We start from the raw sequence: 18,715 nt of genomic DNA, 5'->3' as shown, positions 1-18,715 counted from the left end.
TAGTCGAGTTTTGCCGTAATCTTTTGTCACTTAACAAGAAGAAATAGCAGTTTTGTGATTGAGATTTTTCAACTGGTGATAGTTCAAGAAAATGATTGCAAATTTTTGCCCTCGTTCGGTGTTAAAACTTTGACAGTTCAAGCGGGTAAACCAAGGTCAGTGCGATGACAATAATATTAGCTACCCTGAGGCAGACTATTAGAACATATTTCGTTTCACCATATTTTTGTATACCAGGCAGCTAAATGAAATTACACCTATGAAGGTGCATTAAAAAAATTGGAACTAACTTGCTTCTTACCACAAAAGGGTTATGAAAATGGTACGGCGGAGATGTAGCCTATGTGGGATTGTGGCACGCACCATCTGCGTCGTCCATGCGGATGGCAGACTAATGGGCCACCAGGAATGATCTTCCTTTATTGGTGCGAAACTGTCTCGCGTTCTTCAACAGCGGAGCATCGGAACACCAGTTGTATACCCAAGTGAAACAGTGTATTGCACAAGCGTTTCAGCGAAGGGCAACAGCATGACTTTTCCAGTCTGTTGGTTTGGGGCCATGGCTCGTCTTTTTGGTTAACCTTGGTTGATTGCTATCCGTGGATTTCAGCGCATCGGGACAGCAAGTCGGGATTGGGCGCAGATGTGAAGGTTTTCAGGTAAATCACCTAATTGAACGTTCCTAAGCCTTTCGGAATGGCCTCTTGTAGATGCTTTGTCTGTAATGAAGTAGAAAACTCGTACCAATGGGCGGGGTGCTGTGCGTCGCCCCCGAGATCGCTGGGTTTTGATTATGGGCAGCGCGGCGTGATTGGCGAGATTCCATGTCAAACATGGGTGGTGCCAGGCATCCTTTATGTGGTGGCGCCGAGGAATGTTGTGTTTCAAGTGAAAGTGGTACAACTGCTTCTCATATGTATGCTTTAAGTGTGTGTACTGGTATTTGGCTCACCAGTAAATGTCATCAAGGTTTCTTATCTTGTAGAATCAAAAGTGCAAGAGAGTGATGATGGGGTCATGCCTTGGAGGAAGTTTAAGCATGAGCCTTAGGATTAAGCTTGTATGTTCCATCTAGTATCTGTGCAGGGAATGACACTTATTAATAATGCCTCATTTAATGAATAGATGTCTAGTGTTGATAATGTAAGGCATCCTGAAAACAAAGTTTGTTTTTGTTGTTTGTTTTGTTAGATGTGTGTGTGGGTACAGTATAGATATAGTGAAATTGTGTGTCTTTGTCCTGCACAGTCTTTATTTTTTAAGGCTATAGTTGACACACCAGCAAAATTATTACAGAACACATAAAAATCAAGATTGATAGGAATAGGATGCACCCAGCATTATTAATGCAGATTTAGATTGTGACCATCTTACCTGTTATTCAGCTGTTATATCTAGGTTTGCGATTAAGCCTTGTTTATATCTGGTGCATGATGGTACAGATTAAGGTATTAGTATTACAGCACCTGCATAGAAATATGCCAAGGCCACAGTTAACAGATGATTAAGTAGTCACTAAGGTGTATCATCAATAGCATTCCACTATCATGATCATTGTAGAATGCAAATGTAAATGAAAAAAATATGATGTCAGCACCATGGCTACATGGTTTGTGTTCCTTCATACTCAGCTCCAGAATGCAAGGGCAAGTTTGTTTGGTGGTAGTAGCTCAGAAGCTGCGTAACAAACCATGATTAACTTTGTACAGTAGCCTAAATTTGGTAGCGCTTAATGTTGTTGCATTAGATTGAGGGTCAGCTGAGCAGTGATTTGGGAGTAGCATCATTTCTAATGTTCTGCATGTTTTGGGAGCAAAACAATTAATTTAATAGCACAGTTTTCAGCTTGTAAAAAGTGCAAGATGGCTTGCATGTACATGCAAAAAGTGGTATGTACATGTAAGAAGTGGTAAACACCTTTTAAAGTGTGAGGAAAGAACTCTTGTTCTTTAACACATGCACATTTCAAAATGTGTGTTGTGTCAGCATGCAAACAGGGCTAACTAGTCTAGGATGACTGGCTTTCTCCCTATTCTTTCTGGTCTTTATCATCCTCAACAGGACATCTCATGAGGATGTTCATGTGCTGTGCTATCTAATTGGTCATTGCATGTTCATGCTAAGAAGTATCAGGTCCTAAAATGCCATTGGGCAGATATGAAAAGGAGAGTTTCTGTCATGTATATAAGAAGTACGTGAAGCCTTGCTTGGCTATCAGTTAAGCTTAAATGTCTGTTTAGAAGTGGTCAGGCTGGGGAGAGCTTAAAATGGATAAGAAAGAGAATGACAGGACTTTGGTTCAAGAACAGTTATCTCAGGTCAACATCAAATGGCATAGAGGTACCTATCCCTCCTCACCAAATCACAAGAACCCTCATATTTCTGTTCCTATAGTCATCAGAATCTGTTGGTGTTGTCTGGATTTTAGTTTAAGTTCATTGCTGGTCCATTAATTGTCTGCTTCTATAAAAATCTCCTAGTCCAATTATGATGTACTTTTCTATGGCTTTTGGCAGGCTATCCACTTAACATTCACCAGTCTCATGTAATTTGGTCAACAGCACAGTTGTAGTCTGGGTGCATACTGCTAAGAAAGGCTGTACTAGAACTGATTTCATGCTAGTTTCAACCATCCTCATAATATTTTGTACTAGTGTTTTTGTAGCCTATATACATTCAGTGTGTTCTCTGTATTGTGAATGTTAAGCTGTTTCAGAAGGATGAGTAGCCTATGCAGGGGTTAGTTTTCCTTTTCCTTCACCCCTACAAACTTTGAGCATGCCTTCAATATCAAGGATCAGATGCTTTACAAGGGCACAAAACAGGAGCACAAAGTGTGGGCAATAACTGTGGGACAGGATGGGCTGTTGGCAGAGGATACATGAAATTGTGTAATACATCTTCTCTTGCTAGAGTATGGTCTTGAGTCCAGCTTAGTGTGGAGGGTGCCAATAAACAAAATCATCATGGTTGTGTGTGTTGCTTGGGTGAAGTAAGGCAACATACCAGATGAAGACTGATTAAGAGAAGGTTCATTTCCACAAACTCTAGCAAGTGGCAACATGGTCTGTGATTTAGCTTGTCATTGCTAACTTGTAAGGACTTGTTTGCTTTGTTCATGAAGCTATAAGGATGGAAATAATTGTCTACATTTTACACACTCTGATAGAGTTGCCAAGCCTCTCCATGTGAAAGAAGTGTGATTGTCACTCTGCAGGCACCTTTCATTCAAAAACAGCTCCACATTTTTTTAGTTTATTAAACAATGTGACAGCTACTGTGCTTGTGATTCTGATAACCAGCATACAGCCTTATTGCACTATTTCCACTTGTCAAAACCATTGAGCAAAGCCACTGGACTGTCAGTTTAGCAAGACAGGGTGCTGGTTGTTGCAGGCATAAGCCATGAGAGCATTACCATACTATCCACCCATGTGATTCTATGACTTTGGCTGGGAAAACATGTATGAGAAAGTGATAAGGAGCAGATGCTAAAAGTGACACCATATTTATGTATTCTTGCGCTCAGTATTGCTATGAGCTATACAAGCAAGCGGTGATGAGGGCTGTAGTTGTGCTATATTTCTGGCTGGCAATTTATATGCAGGCTTTTTCTCTTTTGGAGGCAAGCAAGCACAAGCTTAATAGTTTCTGTCAGAGTCCACATAACAGGGTGCCTGTCCATATCATGGAGTGAGTGTGTGCCTGTCCATATCATGTAGTGAGTGTGTGCCTGTCCATATCATGGAGTGAGTGTGTGCCTGTCCATATCATGGGATGAGTGTGTGTCTGTATCATGGAGTGAGTGTGTGCCTGTCCATATCATGGAGTGAGTGTGTGCCTGTCCATATCATGGGGTGAGTGTGTGTCTGTATCATGGAGTGAGTGTGTGCCTGTCCATATCATGGAGTGAGTGTGTACCTGTCCATATCATGGGGTGAGTGTGTGCCTGTCTATCATGGAGCGTGTGCCTGTCCATATCATGGGGTGAGTGTGTGCCTGTCATGAGACCATGGTAGGCTGTGTTGGTCCATCCAATGGTGGGGACTTGGTTAGTCCATTCAGTGGTGGGGGCTTGGTTGGTTCCATTCAATGGTGTGGGCTTGGTTGGTCCATTCAGTGCTGGGGGCTTGGTTGGGCCCATTCAATGGTGGGGGCTTGGTTGGTCCATTCGGTGGTGGGGGGGGGGGGGGGGCTTGGTTGCCACACCTATTAACAGTGTCTGTTCCAGCCCCATTCAGTTAAAGCAATGCCTCCTATTCACATTGTTTTAGTGCATGCTGGTCTGACTAAAATGTTTAAAGGATGCAACTTTGCATTGCCCAATGCCTATCTGCATGACAAGTGTTCCCTCAACCCCCTTATTCTTAATGCCATTGCATGCCTATGATGTTATGCTGGTGTCCCTGTGATTGGTTACAGCACAATGGATTGGTTACAGCACAAGTTCGTCCATGTGTTCTGATTTTTGATTCCATGAATATGTATGTAAAGATGGCAAGGGTATCTTAGCAGCTCCCGAAGTAATTCTCGCGATAGCAATCCCCACAGAGAAAGATGCGCCAATTGTAAACAGTCTGTCGTGCATTTTGACTCGGTATTTCCACCATCCGCCACCGCCCTCCCCCCCCCCCCCCCCCCCCTCCCCTCGCCGCCTCGCCGCCTCCCCGCCCATCACGTCCACACAATTGCTGTGGTCGCTCCTACAGTTGACCTGGTGCCGTGCGCCGCAGCTGTGGCCGCCCCCGTGCGATGTGCGGATCGGGCCGGGCCGGAGCGTGAGGGCGCCGCCATGGAGCCGGGCAGCGCGACGGCCCACGCCAACGGGTGCGGGCCAGGCGCGCACGCCGCCGCCTCGGCCACGCCCTCGCCGGAGGGCGTGCGTCTGCTGGTGTTGCACGACTACGAGAGCCGCGGCGAAGACGAGCTGACGCTGCGCCGCGGCCAGAGCGTCGAGCTGCTCTCCACGGACACCAAGATCTCTGGCGGTGACGGATGGTGGATCGGCAAGGTCGACGGCCAGGTGAGGGTGGGCCGGGCGGATGGCGGAGATGCCGGGGAGGGGGGCGGGGGGCGGATCACGAAGAGGCTGGGGAGGCGGCGATGATGACGATTATGGCACTTCTGAGATTGACGCTAAAGAGGTTGCGTTAGTATGGGTGATTTTTTAAAGAAAAAAAAGTATATAGTTTGCCGACGCAGTCACTCGTTTAGCGGACGTAGAGCTTCACATGCTAGCTGGCCGTGAACCGTCCATTCTGCTACCCTCCCCCTGCCTCAACGCTCCTCGCTTAGGTTCTCTGGGCAAGAGCTCTCACGTTCTGGCGCAGCGCACCACCGCGGCTGATGCCGCGCGCGGCCTCGCCCCCGTCGGCCACCGACCAGTCGCGCCACCTTGTCCGCCAGGTGGGCGTATTCCCGGCCAGCTTCGTATCGGCGATGGAGCCCCAGCTGCCGTCGCCCAGCGCCGGCGACCCGCCCATCATCGAGTTCTCGCAGATCGATCTCGATGAGATCATCGGCGTCGGCGGCTTTGGCAAGGTCGGTGCGGTGCAACAGTAGGCGCGGCCGGTCTGGTGGAGGCTCTCTGTCTCAGTGGCATGCTCCGTGGAGCAGGCGTGGGCTGCATTATCCCAGCGGCCCGCGAAGGGGCTTCGAATAGTCAGCGGGACCATTGAAGGTCATGTTTGTACCCTCCTTGACACTGGCTTCTGCATGGTAAGACGGTATCAGGTGTGTGAAGGACGGCTCAAGTAAGTAAGGCCGTGGTTGAACAGTTCGGGATGAAAGTCCCCGCCGCGCAAGACCGTGAAGGCATTCCGCGTCGCGATGTCTTTAGGGGAGTTTTCATTTATACATATTCAAACCTTAGATAATAATATTGGTCTGGCCTCTCGAAGAAGTGGTGAAGGCAGTTTGAGTGGGTGGTGCCGCGTGTACTCGGTGATCCAGCAGCCTGCCAGTGTGATTGGGTGCCTGATGACGACATGCCCGGTCACATGCCGGGGCGGGCTGACCGGCCCTGCGTGCTGCGCCGCCGCTGACCGGGTGCGCCGCCGCTGCCGCAGGTGTACCGGGGCGTCTGGCGCAATGAGCTGATCGCGGTCAAGGCTATCACCAGGACATCAGATGACGACTGGGCCACCACCATCGAACAGGTGCGCCGGCGCGGCGCCAGGTGCCCGGCGTCGGAGCTGGCGGCGCTGGCCGGTCCCAGACGGTCACGGACGATCACGGACGGTCACAGACAGTCACGGACGGTCACGGAGGTCACAGACAGTCACGGACGGTCCCAGACGGTCACAGACGGTCACAGACAGTCACGGACGGTCCCAGACGGTTACAGACGGTCACAGACAGTCACGGACGGTCACGGACGGTCCCAGACGGTCACGGACGGTCCCAGACGGTCACGGACGGTCACGGACGGTCACAGACGGTCACAGACGGTCACAGACAGTCACGGACGGTCACGGACGGTCCCAGACGGTCACGGACGGTCCCAGACGGTCACGGACGGTCACGGACGGTCACAGACGGTCACAGACAGGGACGGTCTCAGACGGTCACAGACAGTCACGGACGGTCACGGACGGTCACAGACAGTCACGGACGGTCCCAGACGGTCACGGACGGTCACAGACGGTCACAGACGGTCACAGACGGTCACAGACGGTCACAGACGGTCACAGGCGGTCACAGACGGTCACAGACGGTCACAGACGGTCACGGACGGTCACAGACGGTCACAGACGGTCACAGACGGTCACAGATGATCATTGACGGTTCCAGACTATCACAGACAGTCACAGACGCGCCCAGATAAACAGACATGGCCCTGCCTGTGGTAAAAGGGGGTTGACAGCTGGATTGTGCTGGTCCAGGGCTGACTTGCTCACCACTCCTTTGCACTCAATGCTGCGCACATTTTGACGTGATTTGCTAAATATGACGCAAGTTGCATGTCTTTTTTATTTTACATGACTGTAGAGGCCCGCGTCCATCCCGGCACGCTGTAGTCTTCTATGGGGAATGCAGGAGATGGTTTGTACCCGTCGACCTGTCCATTTGCTAAGTTAAGAGTCTCACTCCTGGCTGTCATAACGCTGCAAGCATTTTACACTCAAAACTAAAAAAAACATCACCGGGCTCTGCACTTTCGGATCCGTGTGCATGCCTTTGGTGCCGAGCAGTGAGGACACGTGCATGGAGTCGGAAGCGGACAGGGAGCCCCTGCATCCCGTCAGCTGATCCCTCCTCTGTTCAGGACCGGTGTTAGACCCCACCAGCGCTGGGTTTGTGCCTGTAGTGTAGGTGTGTCCCGCGTGCCTTAGCCAGCTGGCTGAGTCTGACGACCGTATGTGCTCGCCGCGCTCAGGTGCGTCAGGAGGGCCGGCTGTTCTGGCTGCTGGAGCACCCGAACATCGTGTCACTGCGGGGTCTGGTGCTGACGCCGCCCAACCTCTGCCTGGTGATGGAGTACGCGCGCGGCGGCTCGCTCAGTCGCGTGCTCGCGCAGAAGAAGGTGAGTCGCCGGCCAGCCCTGCGGGCCCCACGCGCCGCGCCCGGGTATGCTGCAGCGCAGGCGGGAGCCAATCGGCGGCGAGCGTTGTCTGTGTCCATATGCTCGAGTATTCCGGGCTGATCAGCACGCGCAGTCCATAAGGATGTGCCTTACACTGCCGCGTCTGTTTGTGGCGATAGCGGAACGCGTAAGCGATCGAGCCCGGCGACAGCAGGGCGTGAGCCTGGGCTCCTCTCGCTCCGCAGATACTGCCGCACGTCCTGGTCAACTGGGCCATCCAGATCGCCACCGGGATGAACTACCTGCACCACGAGGGTCCCATCTCACTCATACACCGGGACCTGAAGTCGTCCAACGGTCAGTGGCAGGCGCTGGCGGCGGCCGGCGGGTCGGCCGACGGTCCAGGCCCCGGGCCGCCCCGCACGCGCCCTGTGCTCGCCCGTGCCGGCCTGCTCGGCGACCGTTGCCCCCGCGCGGCAACGTTTTGTTGTCGTTTGCATGTTTGCTGCAATGGACTTCAATGATCGGGATACTAATCAGCAAACAAATGGGCCAATCGTGGGTTGTTTATGTCCACGCTCGTGCAGTGGCCATCGGCCCTACTCGGCCGTCAGACGGTCCAGCACTGGTGGCACGTGACGCTGACACCGCCCCGTGCCGGCTGTCGGCGCTCACTCGGCCCGTCAGTGGCGGCACGTGACGCTGACGCCATCCCGTGCCAGCTGTCAGCGCTCACGAGCTGACCCTGATCACCAGCCGGTCCATCAGTGGCGGCACGTGACGCTGACGCCGCCCCGTGCCGGCTGTCGGCGCTCACGAGCTGACCCTGATCACCGGCTGGTCCGTCAGTGGCGGCACGTGACGCTGACGCCGTCCCGTGCCGGCTGTCGGCGCTCACGAGCTGACCTTCATCACCGGCCGGTCCGTCAGTGGCGGCACGTGACGCTGACGCCGTCCCGTGCCGGCTGTCGGCGCTCACGAGCTGACCCTGATCACCAGCCGGTCCGTCAGTGGCGGCACGTGTCGCTGACGCCGTCCCGTGCCGGCTGTCGGCGCTCACGAGCTGACCCTGATCACCAGCCGGTCCGTCAGTGGCGGCACGTGTCGCTGACGCCGTCCCGTGCCGGCTGTCGGCGCTCACGAGCTGACCTTCATCACCGGCCGGTCCGTCAGTGGCGGCACGTGACGCTGACGCCGTCCCGTGCCGGCTGTCGGCGCTCACGAGCTGACCTTCATCACCGGCCGGTCCGTCAGTGGCGGCACGTGACGCTGACGCCGTCCCGTGCCGGCTGTCGGCGCTCACGAGCTGACCTTCATCACCGGCCGGTCGGCCAGTGGCGGCACGTGACGCCGACGCCGTCCCGTGCCAGCTGTCGGCGCTCACGAGCTGACCTTGATCACCAGCCGGTCCGTCAGTGGCGGCACGTGACGCTGACGCCGTCCCGTGCCGGCTGTCGGCGCTCACGAGCTGACCTTCATCACCGGCCGGTCGGTCAGTGGCGGCACGTGACGCTGACGCCGCCCCGTGCCGGCTGTCGGCGCTCACGAGCTGACCCTGATCACCGGCCGGTCGGTCAGTGGCGGCACGTGACGCTGACTCCGTCCCGCACCGGTCCGCAGTGCTCATCAGCGAACTGCTGGAGACGAGCGAGGACCTCCGGCGCGTTACGCTCAAGATCACTGACTTCGGCCTGGCGCGCGAGACGAACCGCACCACGCGCATGACACAGGCGGGCACCTACGCCTGGATGGCGCCTGAGGCCATCGAGTTCAGCACGTTCTCCAAGGCCGGCGACGTGTGGAGCTTCGGCGTGGTGCTGTGGGAGCTGCTGACGGGCGAGACGCCGTACCGCGGCATCGACGCGCTGGCCGTAGCGTACGGCGTGGCGTCGCACAAGCTCAGTCTGCTCGTGCCGTCCACGTGCCCGGCCGGCTGGAGTGAACTCATGCTCGGTGAGTAGCGCTCACTGGGCATCTGAGGGGGCGGGGAGGTCGGAGGTCAGAGGTGGTCTTGCCGAGTGGGTGGAACGGCATATGTCGGAGTCGGGCTACGTGGATTGAGTCTGTTGCGTGGAAGAAACGTCACACGCACTTCTTAAGTGTTGTCTTCAAAGAACCACAGCGATTTGTGTGACGCATGCTCAATCATGCCTCCATGTTATGCACGTGTCGACCAGGCATGCTCGGCCATGCCTCCATGTTATGCTTGTGTCGACCAGGCATGCTCGGCCATCACATTGGCGTGGATATGAGCTTATTTGTTGAGCACTGTGTCTGCTAAGTCCGACGAAGCTGCTGGTCGCAGTGCGCCGCTGCACCGAGCGGCCGCCGCCGCCGCGGTGTGGGGCGTGCTGGCGTGTTGATGTGTACCCTTGTCATGTGTGACGCCGCCAGCCTGCTGGAGCCGGGACCAGCATCTACGCCCGACCTTCGAGCGCGTGCTGGCCAAGCTGCAGGACATCTCGCGCTCCGCCTTCATGTCCTACCCGCGCGAGAGCTTCTACAACATGCAAGAGAACTGGAAGTCTGAGATCGACGAGGTGCTGCGCGACATCCGGCACCGGGAGAAGGTGGGGCTGACGACAGGACGGCCGGACAGACCTCGAGCAGAGCGCGCCGGCGCTGTTGCAGTCGGCGGACCCTACCGTCCCCCTTGCGTCGACAGGGGGGACGCCTCCGCTGTCCCGACTCGAAGGGGCGGAGGGAGCTGGGGCATGTGATGTAGACGGACTGTTACGGTAGCGTGTCGGCGGTTGACGGACTGTGAACGGCAGTGGTCGTGGTAGACCTGTAACATATCGGTGCGTCTATACAGTGCCGGTAAAGTGCATGCGACAATGGCAAAATTATGAAGCGTACTGTAAAACAGCGCGCGCGTATGATTGTGCGGATGTGCTGAGTGGCGCGCTGATGGCGGCGCCTGACCCGGCGGCCGCGGCTTGTCCCAGGAGCTGCGCAGCCGAGAGGTGGACCTGCGTCGCCGGGAGGAGGAGCTGGCCGAGCGCGAGCTCAACGTGCTCTCGCGGGAGATCCAGGTCATCGTTCAGCAGCAGCAGCAGGTGGGCTGCCGGGCCGGCTGTGCCCAGTTGGGAGAGAGGGCCGCCGGACCAGCAGCTGCGGCCGCGGCGGCTGTGCCCGGTTGGGAGAGAGGGCCGCCGGACCAGCAGCTGCGGCCGCGGCGGCTGGCGTTGGTTCGCCACGCGGTCTGTCGCTGCATACGTTCTCAGCACTGCTGCGGCGTGTGGAGACCTCTGGCCGTGGCGCGGTGGGCCAGCGTGGCCAGCTGGGGGCCGGCGGCGGCCCTGCGTGTCGCGCTGCCGCAGCAGGCGGCCGGGGCGGGCCGCAGCACACGTGACCTCACTGACCACCTCGCTTGCCCTTCGTCCGCAGACGGCGCCGACGCCCAAGCGGGCCAAGGGCAAGTTCAAGGGCCGCATGAAGCTGAAGGGCGGCCACCAGATCAGCAAGCCGTCCGGTGAGCGGGGGCGCGTCTCTCGCGGCCGGGAGGGGCGCGGGCGACGCTGCCGAGCGGGCTCCACTCGACAGCCCGGCCGGCTCGGGACGCACGGCCGGTGGGCGGCGCTGTGCCGCCGAGCTGAGGGTCGAGGTCGGTCCGAGGAGGAGCTAAGATGGATCAGCTCCAGTCACTGACGCCGGCGGACTGCGAGACCTGCGCGCTGTCGGTGCGCTCGGTCCGAGCGACGCGGATGTGGTCTTACGTCTCCAGCACTGACACCTTTTGGCTCACTAAGTGATCGTTCCCCGGATTGTTGTACGCACTACGCCGTGACGGGCACAGCGCTGTCGAGTCAGCCGTGTCGTCCGGCGACGGCAGTGGCTCGTGACGGGCTTGCCCGCGGCCGAGCGGTGTCCGCCCGTCTGACGCCGCCGCCGCCGTGTGTCCGGCAGACTTTCGCCATAACTTCACCGTTCAGAGCGGCGCGCTGTCTGACCGGCTGGCGGCCGGCGCCGCCTGGCACCAGGCCAGTCCGGAGAGTCCGCCTGCCTCGCCATCACCCGCCCTGCGAGCCATCGCGCGTGAGTAGCCAGCGACGCCAGCGGCGTGTCGCACGCTCCAGTCCGGTGCGCGGCGCGCGCGGCCGGCGCACGAGCGCTCACATCCTGGTGGTGATCCTCTGAGGGGACGCCCAACTGCCGCTGTGCTTTTCGTGACGGGACCCGTCCAGTGTTCCACACCTATCTGCCCCTGTGTCTAATGCTCAACTGCATGACTGTAGCCGTATTTATCTTTGCATGCACGTGGAGGGGTACTGAGGACCGCTTCGTGCTATCCAAAGCCCTGAACATGCGTTAAGAAACACTAAATAGACGTAAGGCACATGCGTTTTTACAAGTCTGCTCTCCCCTCCCTTCAGTATACCTAAAACCCGCTTTTGACTGCAGCCACCTGCAGTTGGTGGGAAAGCTATGCTCTCCGGTCCGAGTGGGGCCCGTTGAGCCTCAGGTGGCGGCGCCCCGTGATCCGTATGATGTCACGTACACCTGGTGTGTGATATCAGCTCACGAACCCCCCAGCCACACGCCACATCCGTGTACCACTGTGTGCTGCGCTACGGACCGTGTGAATACGCCCTTGGAAGTGGAGAAACTTGCAAGCGACAGCTGTTAATCCACCCATCCGTCTGCGGGCGGCTCTAGCACAAATCGCCAGTGCCGCCCACGAGGTTGCGCTTGGGCTTGGTTACGCAGGCTGTGTGGGTTTCATGCCCATATGCCAGTCCATTGACGGATTCTGGGCGACCAGCCGCGCGTGCCACGGTGTCCCCACTCTCCGGTCGCAGACTGTGACCCATGTGGCACCCTGTGGCGTACGGCGACCCGCCGTGAACAGTCCTGGCCTCCGTGACCGTCTTACATGCGCCGCCACAGTGCCGGCGGACGGCGTGAAGGGCAAGACGTGGGGCCCGAGCTCGGCCCACCAGCTGAACCGGCGGGCGCCCCGGCCACGGCCAGCCCTCATGGAGGCCGGACAGACCGCCGACCCGGACCAGGTGTTCCCCGAACTCAGCAGCGGTGAGTCGAGCGGCCGGATCAGACTGGGACCAGGTGTTCCCCGAACTCAGCAGCGGCGAGTCGAGTGGCCGGGTCAGACTGGGACCAGGTGTTCCCCGAACTCAACGGCAGTGAGTCAATCGCTCAGGCTCTCCATCAGCTCGCCCACCCCTGAGTGTATGGACAGTGTCGTGCAAAGCCATAGCCACCGTGCGCCGCCCCGAACAGCTGGTACTGTGTCCACCCTCGCGCTGCCCGGTCCTGACCGGCGCTCGGAGCTCTGGGCGGGCCGGAGAGGCGCCGTGGTGCCTGTCTCGCTGGTGGAGAGTGGTACCCGTCGCCACTGTCGAGCTGCCGAGCATCACTCCCACCCTGAACTGTCGTGGCGGGCGTGTGGCGTTCCGCTGTGCGGCTGGGTGAGAGGGACGGTTGCGTGGCTAGGGCGGGGTGATGCCGGCTGCGGAGGGCCCTCATCGCCGTCATGAGCCGACGTGTGCACCCCCGAGCGTCTGTCTGCGCCTGACATGCGGCCGACGTACGCCAGAGCGTGCCGCCGGGCTCGGCGTGTTGGCGCCCCTGCGGCGCTGGCCGGCACTGCCTCCCTCCGAGCTAGCCAATGGGAGTCACACACCAGCTGCCCGTGGGCTGTCACATGGGTGCGATGCCCTCCGCCTCGCCGGGCCGTTCCAAGGGATCCACCACTAGCCACGTGCGCAGCCAACATTGGCTGTGACCGGATGGGGCGGTCCCTCCCCGCAATGCACGTGTTCGCAATGCACGCAAAAGGTGCTTCACCAGACCAGCAGGCCCGGAGCGTGCCGGAGCGGGAGTGACGGCCGCCGGCGGCTGCTGAATGGGAGGCGAGCCAACTAAGGCTGGTGTCGGCACTGGGGACCGGACTTGTATTGGCCGTTGCTCTTCAAGCAGAGATGCGTCTGCTTGCCAAACGCCTCCGAGCCGCAACGGGCATTCAGTGCGAAGTACAGCTGGATTATTAGAATACAAGGGCGTCTAGCTGTGACGGGCCCCTTAAGCACAGGGCTGTTCTCCGGAAGCCAGGCGTTGTGGTAGTTGTCCGGTGTGTTGCCCGTGACGTTTGTTGGAGGAATCTGCGACACCTCAGTTTTTGCCGATACGTCACGCATGCTTAGCTACATCATTACCGTTTGGACAAACGCGCAATATGTCTGCCGGCCAAGGATCACATCCACCTTGTTTGCACATTGTCTCACACTTTTCGTCGGGGGCTAATTGTTTCCTCAGCTAGTCTGTTTTATTCTCAGATTGTCGTAATGTACACTATGCTACCCCCTAATGTGAGGTAGGTTTGGCTGATATGTTGCGTGAAGCGACTTGCATATATTTGTCCACGTTTTGGTGATCTTTGCGAAGGATTATGTGGAATGCTACTCACAGCGTTATTTCTAGCGAGAATGACGCCACGAGAGATCCAGGCGCGAAACAGTAGTGTGCTACAAGTTCCTGTTTCGAGGTTAAAAAAGCACCATCACCGTCAGTGTTGTGGGTTAGCAGAGTAATTTATTCTTGAGCTACAATGAGTTGGGTACTAGAGGGAGTATTGGGGCTTTTCTCATGAAAGCTGAGTGGCGCCCGACATGTGTGCAGTGAAAGACCAAGTGTACCGCACGGCCACGTGGATTTGGGGGGCTTGTTGAGCGGCCGTGGTGCTCACAGCCGTCGCTCAAGGTTGGCGTTGTTGCGAACGAGTGCAGTCATGTGGGTCGGCTATTCCCTGTCTCTCGCTTGGTCTGGGACGGGATGCGGATTTCTGTCGCGCGGATCGGGGATAAAAGGATACGCAGCTTTCCTCGAAGTACGTGTCTGCGAAAATTGCTGAAAACTGACGAAGTTCGCAGGCTCCTGATTCACCAACTGATTCATCAAAGAAGGGCACTAAAGAAGTTTCGATATCGGTTTGAACGGAAGCTGTATTTGCTGCCCTGCTGAAAGCTCGCGCACCTCATCTAAGAATAGTCGCGATTTCATTCGAATGACTGATGTATACACGATTTCTTTCGGATGACTGATATGTTTGACGGTCAGAATTTTATGAGTCAGACTTTTTCGTGGGCTAATCGCGGCAGGAGCGTGCGACATTGGTGTCCAAAACTCATAGTAAGAAAACGCTGAACGAGAGAAAACACACCGACGCCTGCGGATCGTATCCAGTGAGCAAAGGCCCTCGTATGGCACACTCGCCTTTCCGTATCCGACTGCGGCAAATCGAGCCTGCAGGTCGTTTTGCCGCAGTCGTCCCCGTCCCCCGTCCCCGACCCTGCAGGTCGTTCGATTTCGGTTGGCTGTAAATATGATTCAGTAAGCGACAGATCTGAGACACGGGCATGCCTCCTCACCGCCGTCGTTGCCTTATTGGTTTCGGTAGGAAGCGTCCCGGTATGGCGTCCGGCGCTGGGCCATGTAGGCACAGAGCTTTGTTTGCTTTGGTTCCGTCGGTGTTCGGAGGCTCCGGAACGCCCGGGCTTTTGCAAGAGGGCACAGCCATGTTTGAAGTGTGCTCGCCTTTCGACTTTAAGTCTGCCAGTTATACCTTAGTTCATCATGCGCCATCGCTTCTATAAGTGGTGCTGGTCACTTGGCAAATATTTGTATGTACAGTGGCACCAATGTACAACGGATTGCTACACCACCTGGATACCCTGCCTGAAGTTCCTTTCGGCTTGCCGTTCACATCTGTCTGCGCGTGCGCTCGTCTTGCACGTCCACCACTGCTTCAGTCCGGTTTAATTAGCGCACAAGACACCTGCCACGTAGCGGCGCATGTGGCGCCCGGCGGTGCGGGCCGGGCCGAGCCCGGCAGCTGACGCTCAACTCTGTTGCAGGGGCGTGGCGGGGCCGGCCGGCGCCCGTCTCTAGGTCGGCCCCCACCAGCCCCGAGGAGGACGGCTCCGTCCAGCTGCGCCACACCAGCGCCACCTAGCGGCCCGCCGCGCAACCCCACCTCCCCGCCTTCCTGCCTCCTCCCGCCCGCCTGCCCGCCGTGCCCGGACTTCTGGCTGTGGACGCGGCGCGCTCGGACCGCCCGCAGAGCCGCCAGGGCCGCGCGCGCGTGCGTCGGTGTGTGTGTGCGTGCGTGTGTGTCGGTGCGTGTGGCCTCCGGGTGCGTCGGTCGACGACGATGACTGATTTGGTGCGGCCGCCGGCTGGCGGTGGGCTCTGGTCGGTTCGGGCGGAGGCGGGTGATCAGCTGGCGTTGGTCTCACCGGACACTGGGGCCGGCCGAGCGCTCGCGTCTCGCACTCTTGGTGGAGGGACACAGACGCGCCAAGACGGCGCGACGCCGCGGAATGGCGCGTGTTTATTTTCTATTTTGTACATCGTTTTGTTGGTTTCTGTAACATGCTCGACATGTATCACGACGGGCTGTTTTTCTCGGCTGCTTTTGCACTTGGAGGAGGCAGTCAGGAGGCAGTTGAAGGGATTGCGTCATGGCCGGACCGGAATACAGTGCGACTGCACTATAGTTGCCGAGACGGGCGACGCGCGCGGAACCGCTGCTGTCGGCTGAGGGTGCCGCCCCTGGCGGCGGGCGGCGGCCGTGCACGGGGCTGGGGCGGCGCAACTTACGGACCGGGCCCAACCTCTCGTCGCTCGCGCGCGTCAGTCGTCAGCGGCACGCGTGCTGACGACTGGCGTGCGGGGCAGGGTCCTCCGCCAGTGCGCCCCGCCGTCTCGGGGGCGCCTCCCTCCCGCGGCCTGTCGCGTCTGCTGGGCGGTGGCATGGACCGGTGTTTGAGCCTGCCGTGTGCTGACGGTACACGGGGAGTGGTGACGACGCCGGCCGGGGTTTCCAGACTGCGTTGTGATACGGCGCCAGCGGCCTCTCTCGGACAGGTGTGGGCCTCTCTGGCGCAGCTGTGCGCCCCGCCGCTCCTCATCAGCTGGGCCAGGGACGCGCGCGCGGCCTCGCCCGAGCGTCCCTCGGCACGACGCCTGCGCGCCTCTGGCACCTGTCCGCCTGCACTGCGCGCGCCTGGCATGCCCGCTGCACGCTTGCATGCCCGTGACGCGCCCCATGTGGCGGCCGGCAGGGGCCGGCGGCGGTGCGCCGCTCGGCGCCTACGCCGCCGCCGGCAGCACGCCCTACATCCCGGTGCCGACACTCTACAACGGCTCGGCCGAGCGGCGCGGCGGGCCGTCGCGGCTGGGCGCCCTCCAGCTGGCGCTCTACAATGTGGCGGCGCAGCTGGCCGGCGTGGCGGCCGGCTACGACGTGCGCCTCAGCAACGTGTCGCCCGTCCACCCGCGCCTCATTCCCGCAGCGTGAGTGGTCGCGACGGGCGGGGAAAGGGGGCTGGAGCGACCGGGGGACACGTTGCAGCCTGAGGTAGGGTGGGACGGTGCGGTAGTGCTGAGCTGTTTTGGGTGTGATTAAATTGCATGGCATTGTTTTGTGTTGGTTGTATTACTACTAGGTTTTTCAGTTACTAACCAGTGGGGTGGTGACAAGTCGGCTTAGTTGACGTCGGAGCGCCTCCGATGATGGTCGCGCGGTGATGATAAGCTGGCGGTAAGAAAGCGTACTCGAACGGCTCGCGGCAATAAGATGAGTCAAGTTCGAACACGCCGGCTGCAAGTTTGTCAACATGCAGTGTTGCATTTGCCGCCTCACAGGTTCAGATTTTTGCCGCATATCTGTGCCGCCCATTGTGTTTACGCGCCATCCTCCGTCATTGGTGTCCCTATTAACTCTGTCTGAACCTCCCCCCCCCCCCCCTCCCCGCCCCAGCAACCGGAAACAGGCCTCTGACCTTCGCCTAACCCCGGGCAGCTGGAGTCTGACCCCTGACCTCCGTGTGACCCCTCTCCCCCGCCCTGGTCTGACCTCGGTCCGTGCCGCCGGCAGGACGGACAACGTGAGCGTACCGTGGTGGACGACAGACGCACCGCCGCCGCCGGCCTCCGCCTCGGCTTACCCGCACAACACCTACCACGGCCCGACCAAGCACCAGCGACCGCCGCTCAACCGGGACGCAGGGGTGAGGGCTGGCGCGAGGGCGGCACGACAAGGGAGCCGCCGCCAGAGCTGGCTGACTGGAAGGAGCCGAGGGACGGTTTGGTGGTCGTTGTCCGGCTGAGGCCCGAGCTGCGAGAGCGAGAGAGCGAGAGCGAGAGCGAGAGCGAGAGAGAGAGCGCGAGAGAGAGAGCGCGAGAGAGAGCGCGAGAGCAGAGAGCGAGAGAGAGAGCGAGAGCGAGAGCGAGCGAGAGCGAGAGCGAGAGCGAGAGCGAGAGCGAGAGCGAGAGAGAGAGAGAGAGAGAGAGAGAGACGAGAGAGAAGAGAGAAGAGAGAGAGAGAGAGAGAGGAGAGCGAGAGAGAGAGGAGAGAGAGAGAGAGAGAGAGAGAGAGAGAGGAGAAGGAGAGAGGATGAGAGAGAGCGAGAGAGAGAGAGAGAGAGAACCTAACATGATTGCAGGGAAGCAGTGGGGCTGATGTTCTCCGGCACCCTGAACTTGTATCTCGGGGCCGTGGCGGACTTACATCACGCGGAAACCTCAGGAGATATTAAAGTTGGCAATGGACGTCAGAGATCTGAACGAAATGACTTGACTCACTCACTAGTGTTTTCCCAACTGACTGTCGAGAAAGTGTTACCGACAATCCCATGGCTATCCCGCTGTGCGTGGCTGGCATGCCTTTGAGCGCAGACTACTACGTGTCTTTGAGCGCAGATGACCACAGCAGTCGGCGCACTCGCAAACTCCTGTCATTAGCATGTTTCCCGTGAGTGCTGACGTCACCTGTCGGCCGTGCCCGTAAGTCGAGCTTCCCATTTCAGCCGCTGCGCTTCACGGATTCTGCCTGGCTGCCGCCGGCGGCGCCACGTCGCAAGAGGTCGGGCGCCTCCTCCAACGCGGGCGAGGTGCGCTGTTCCACGGGCGCGCGGTTGAGCAAGCCTATGGGCGAGGCGGGGCGCGGCGTGGTATGGCTTGGCGGGTCGCCGGCACCGGTCTACCCCGCGCTGGCTGGCACCGTCGCCACCCTTCGTGCCGCTCTGATATCAGCTGATTGTTCGTGAACAGGGGAGCTGCTTGTTGTTGTCTTTGTCGATAGTATGAGACGTCTGTGATGGGGGTGGAGTGTGTGCGTCCGTGGCGTCGGTGACCTTCACCTCGCGCTGCCGTTGTGTGACGACTCTC

General features: G+C 58.5%; 1 protein-coding gene across 2 annotated transcripts; it reads left to right on the top strand.

The window, feature by feature from the left end:
* The first annotated feature begins 581 nt into the window (after nt 1-581).
* Nucleotides 582-17,532, top strand: LOC119093698 (mitogen-activated protein kinase kinase kinase 10). Of its 2 annotated transcripts, none has more exons than XM_037216699.1 (13): nt 582-659; nt 4,734-5,023; nt 5,407-5,541; nt 6,069-6,158; nt 7,379-7,525; nt 7,771-7,882; nt 9,146-9,478; nt 9,920-10,095; nt 10,474-10,584; nt 10,916-11,000; nt 11,435-11,563; nt 12,416-12,559; nt 17,424-17,532. In XM_037216699.1, the coding sequence occupies exons 2-13, from the start codon at nt 4,793-4,795 to the stop codon at nt 17,435-17,437; spliced, it is 1,707 nt and encodes a 568-aa protein (XP_037072594.1). In that variant the 5' UTR covers nt 582-659; nt 4,734-4,792; the 3' UTR covers nt 17,438-17,532. The 2 variants fall into 2 exon arrangements, with proteins under 2 accessions (XP_037072594.1, XP_037072593.1); XM_037216698.1 differs by lacking the exon at nt 17,424-17,532 and adding an exon at nt 15,400-15,936.
* Nucleotides 17,533-18,715: the final 1,183 nt, after the last annotated feature.

This window comes from Pollicipes pollicipes, unplaced genomic scaffold (genome assembly GCF_011947565.3).
Source record: "Pollicipes pollicipes isolate AB1234 unplaced genomic scaffold, Ppol_2.1 Scaffold_4002;HRSCAF=4701_pilon_pilon_pilon, whole genome shotgun sequence".
In the NCBI taxonomy this organism is placed as follows: domain Eukaryota; kingdom Metazoa; phylum Arthropoda; class Thecostraca; order Pollicipedomorpha; family Pollicipedidae; genus Pollicipes; species Pollicipes pollicipes.
Note: the sequence above shows the minus strand (reverse complement) of the source record. Positions and strands in the feature narration are given on the sequence as shown.

Coding starts and splice junctions, on each gene's coding strand:
- LOC119093698 (XM_037216698.1), top strand. CDS start 4,793: ATGGAGCCGGGCAGCGCGACGGCCCACGCCAACGGGTGCGGGCCAGGC. Junction 6,159..7,378: donor GGGCCACCACCATCGAACAG/GTGCGCCGGCGC, acceptor CGCCGCGCTCAG/GTGCGTCAGGAGGGCCGGCT. Junction 11,001..11,434: donor CCAGATCAGCAAGCCGTCCG/GTGAGCGGGGGC, acceptor TGTGTCCGGCAG/ACTTTCGCCATAACTTCACC.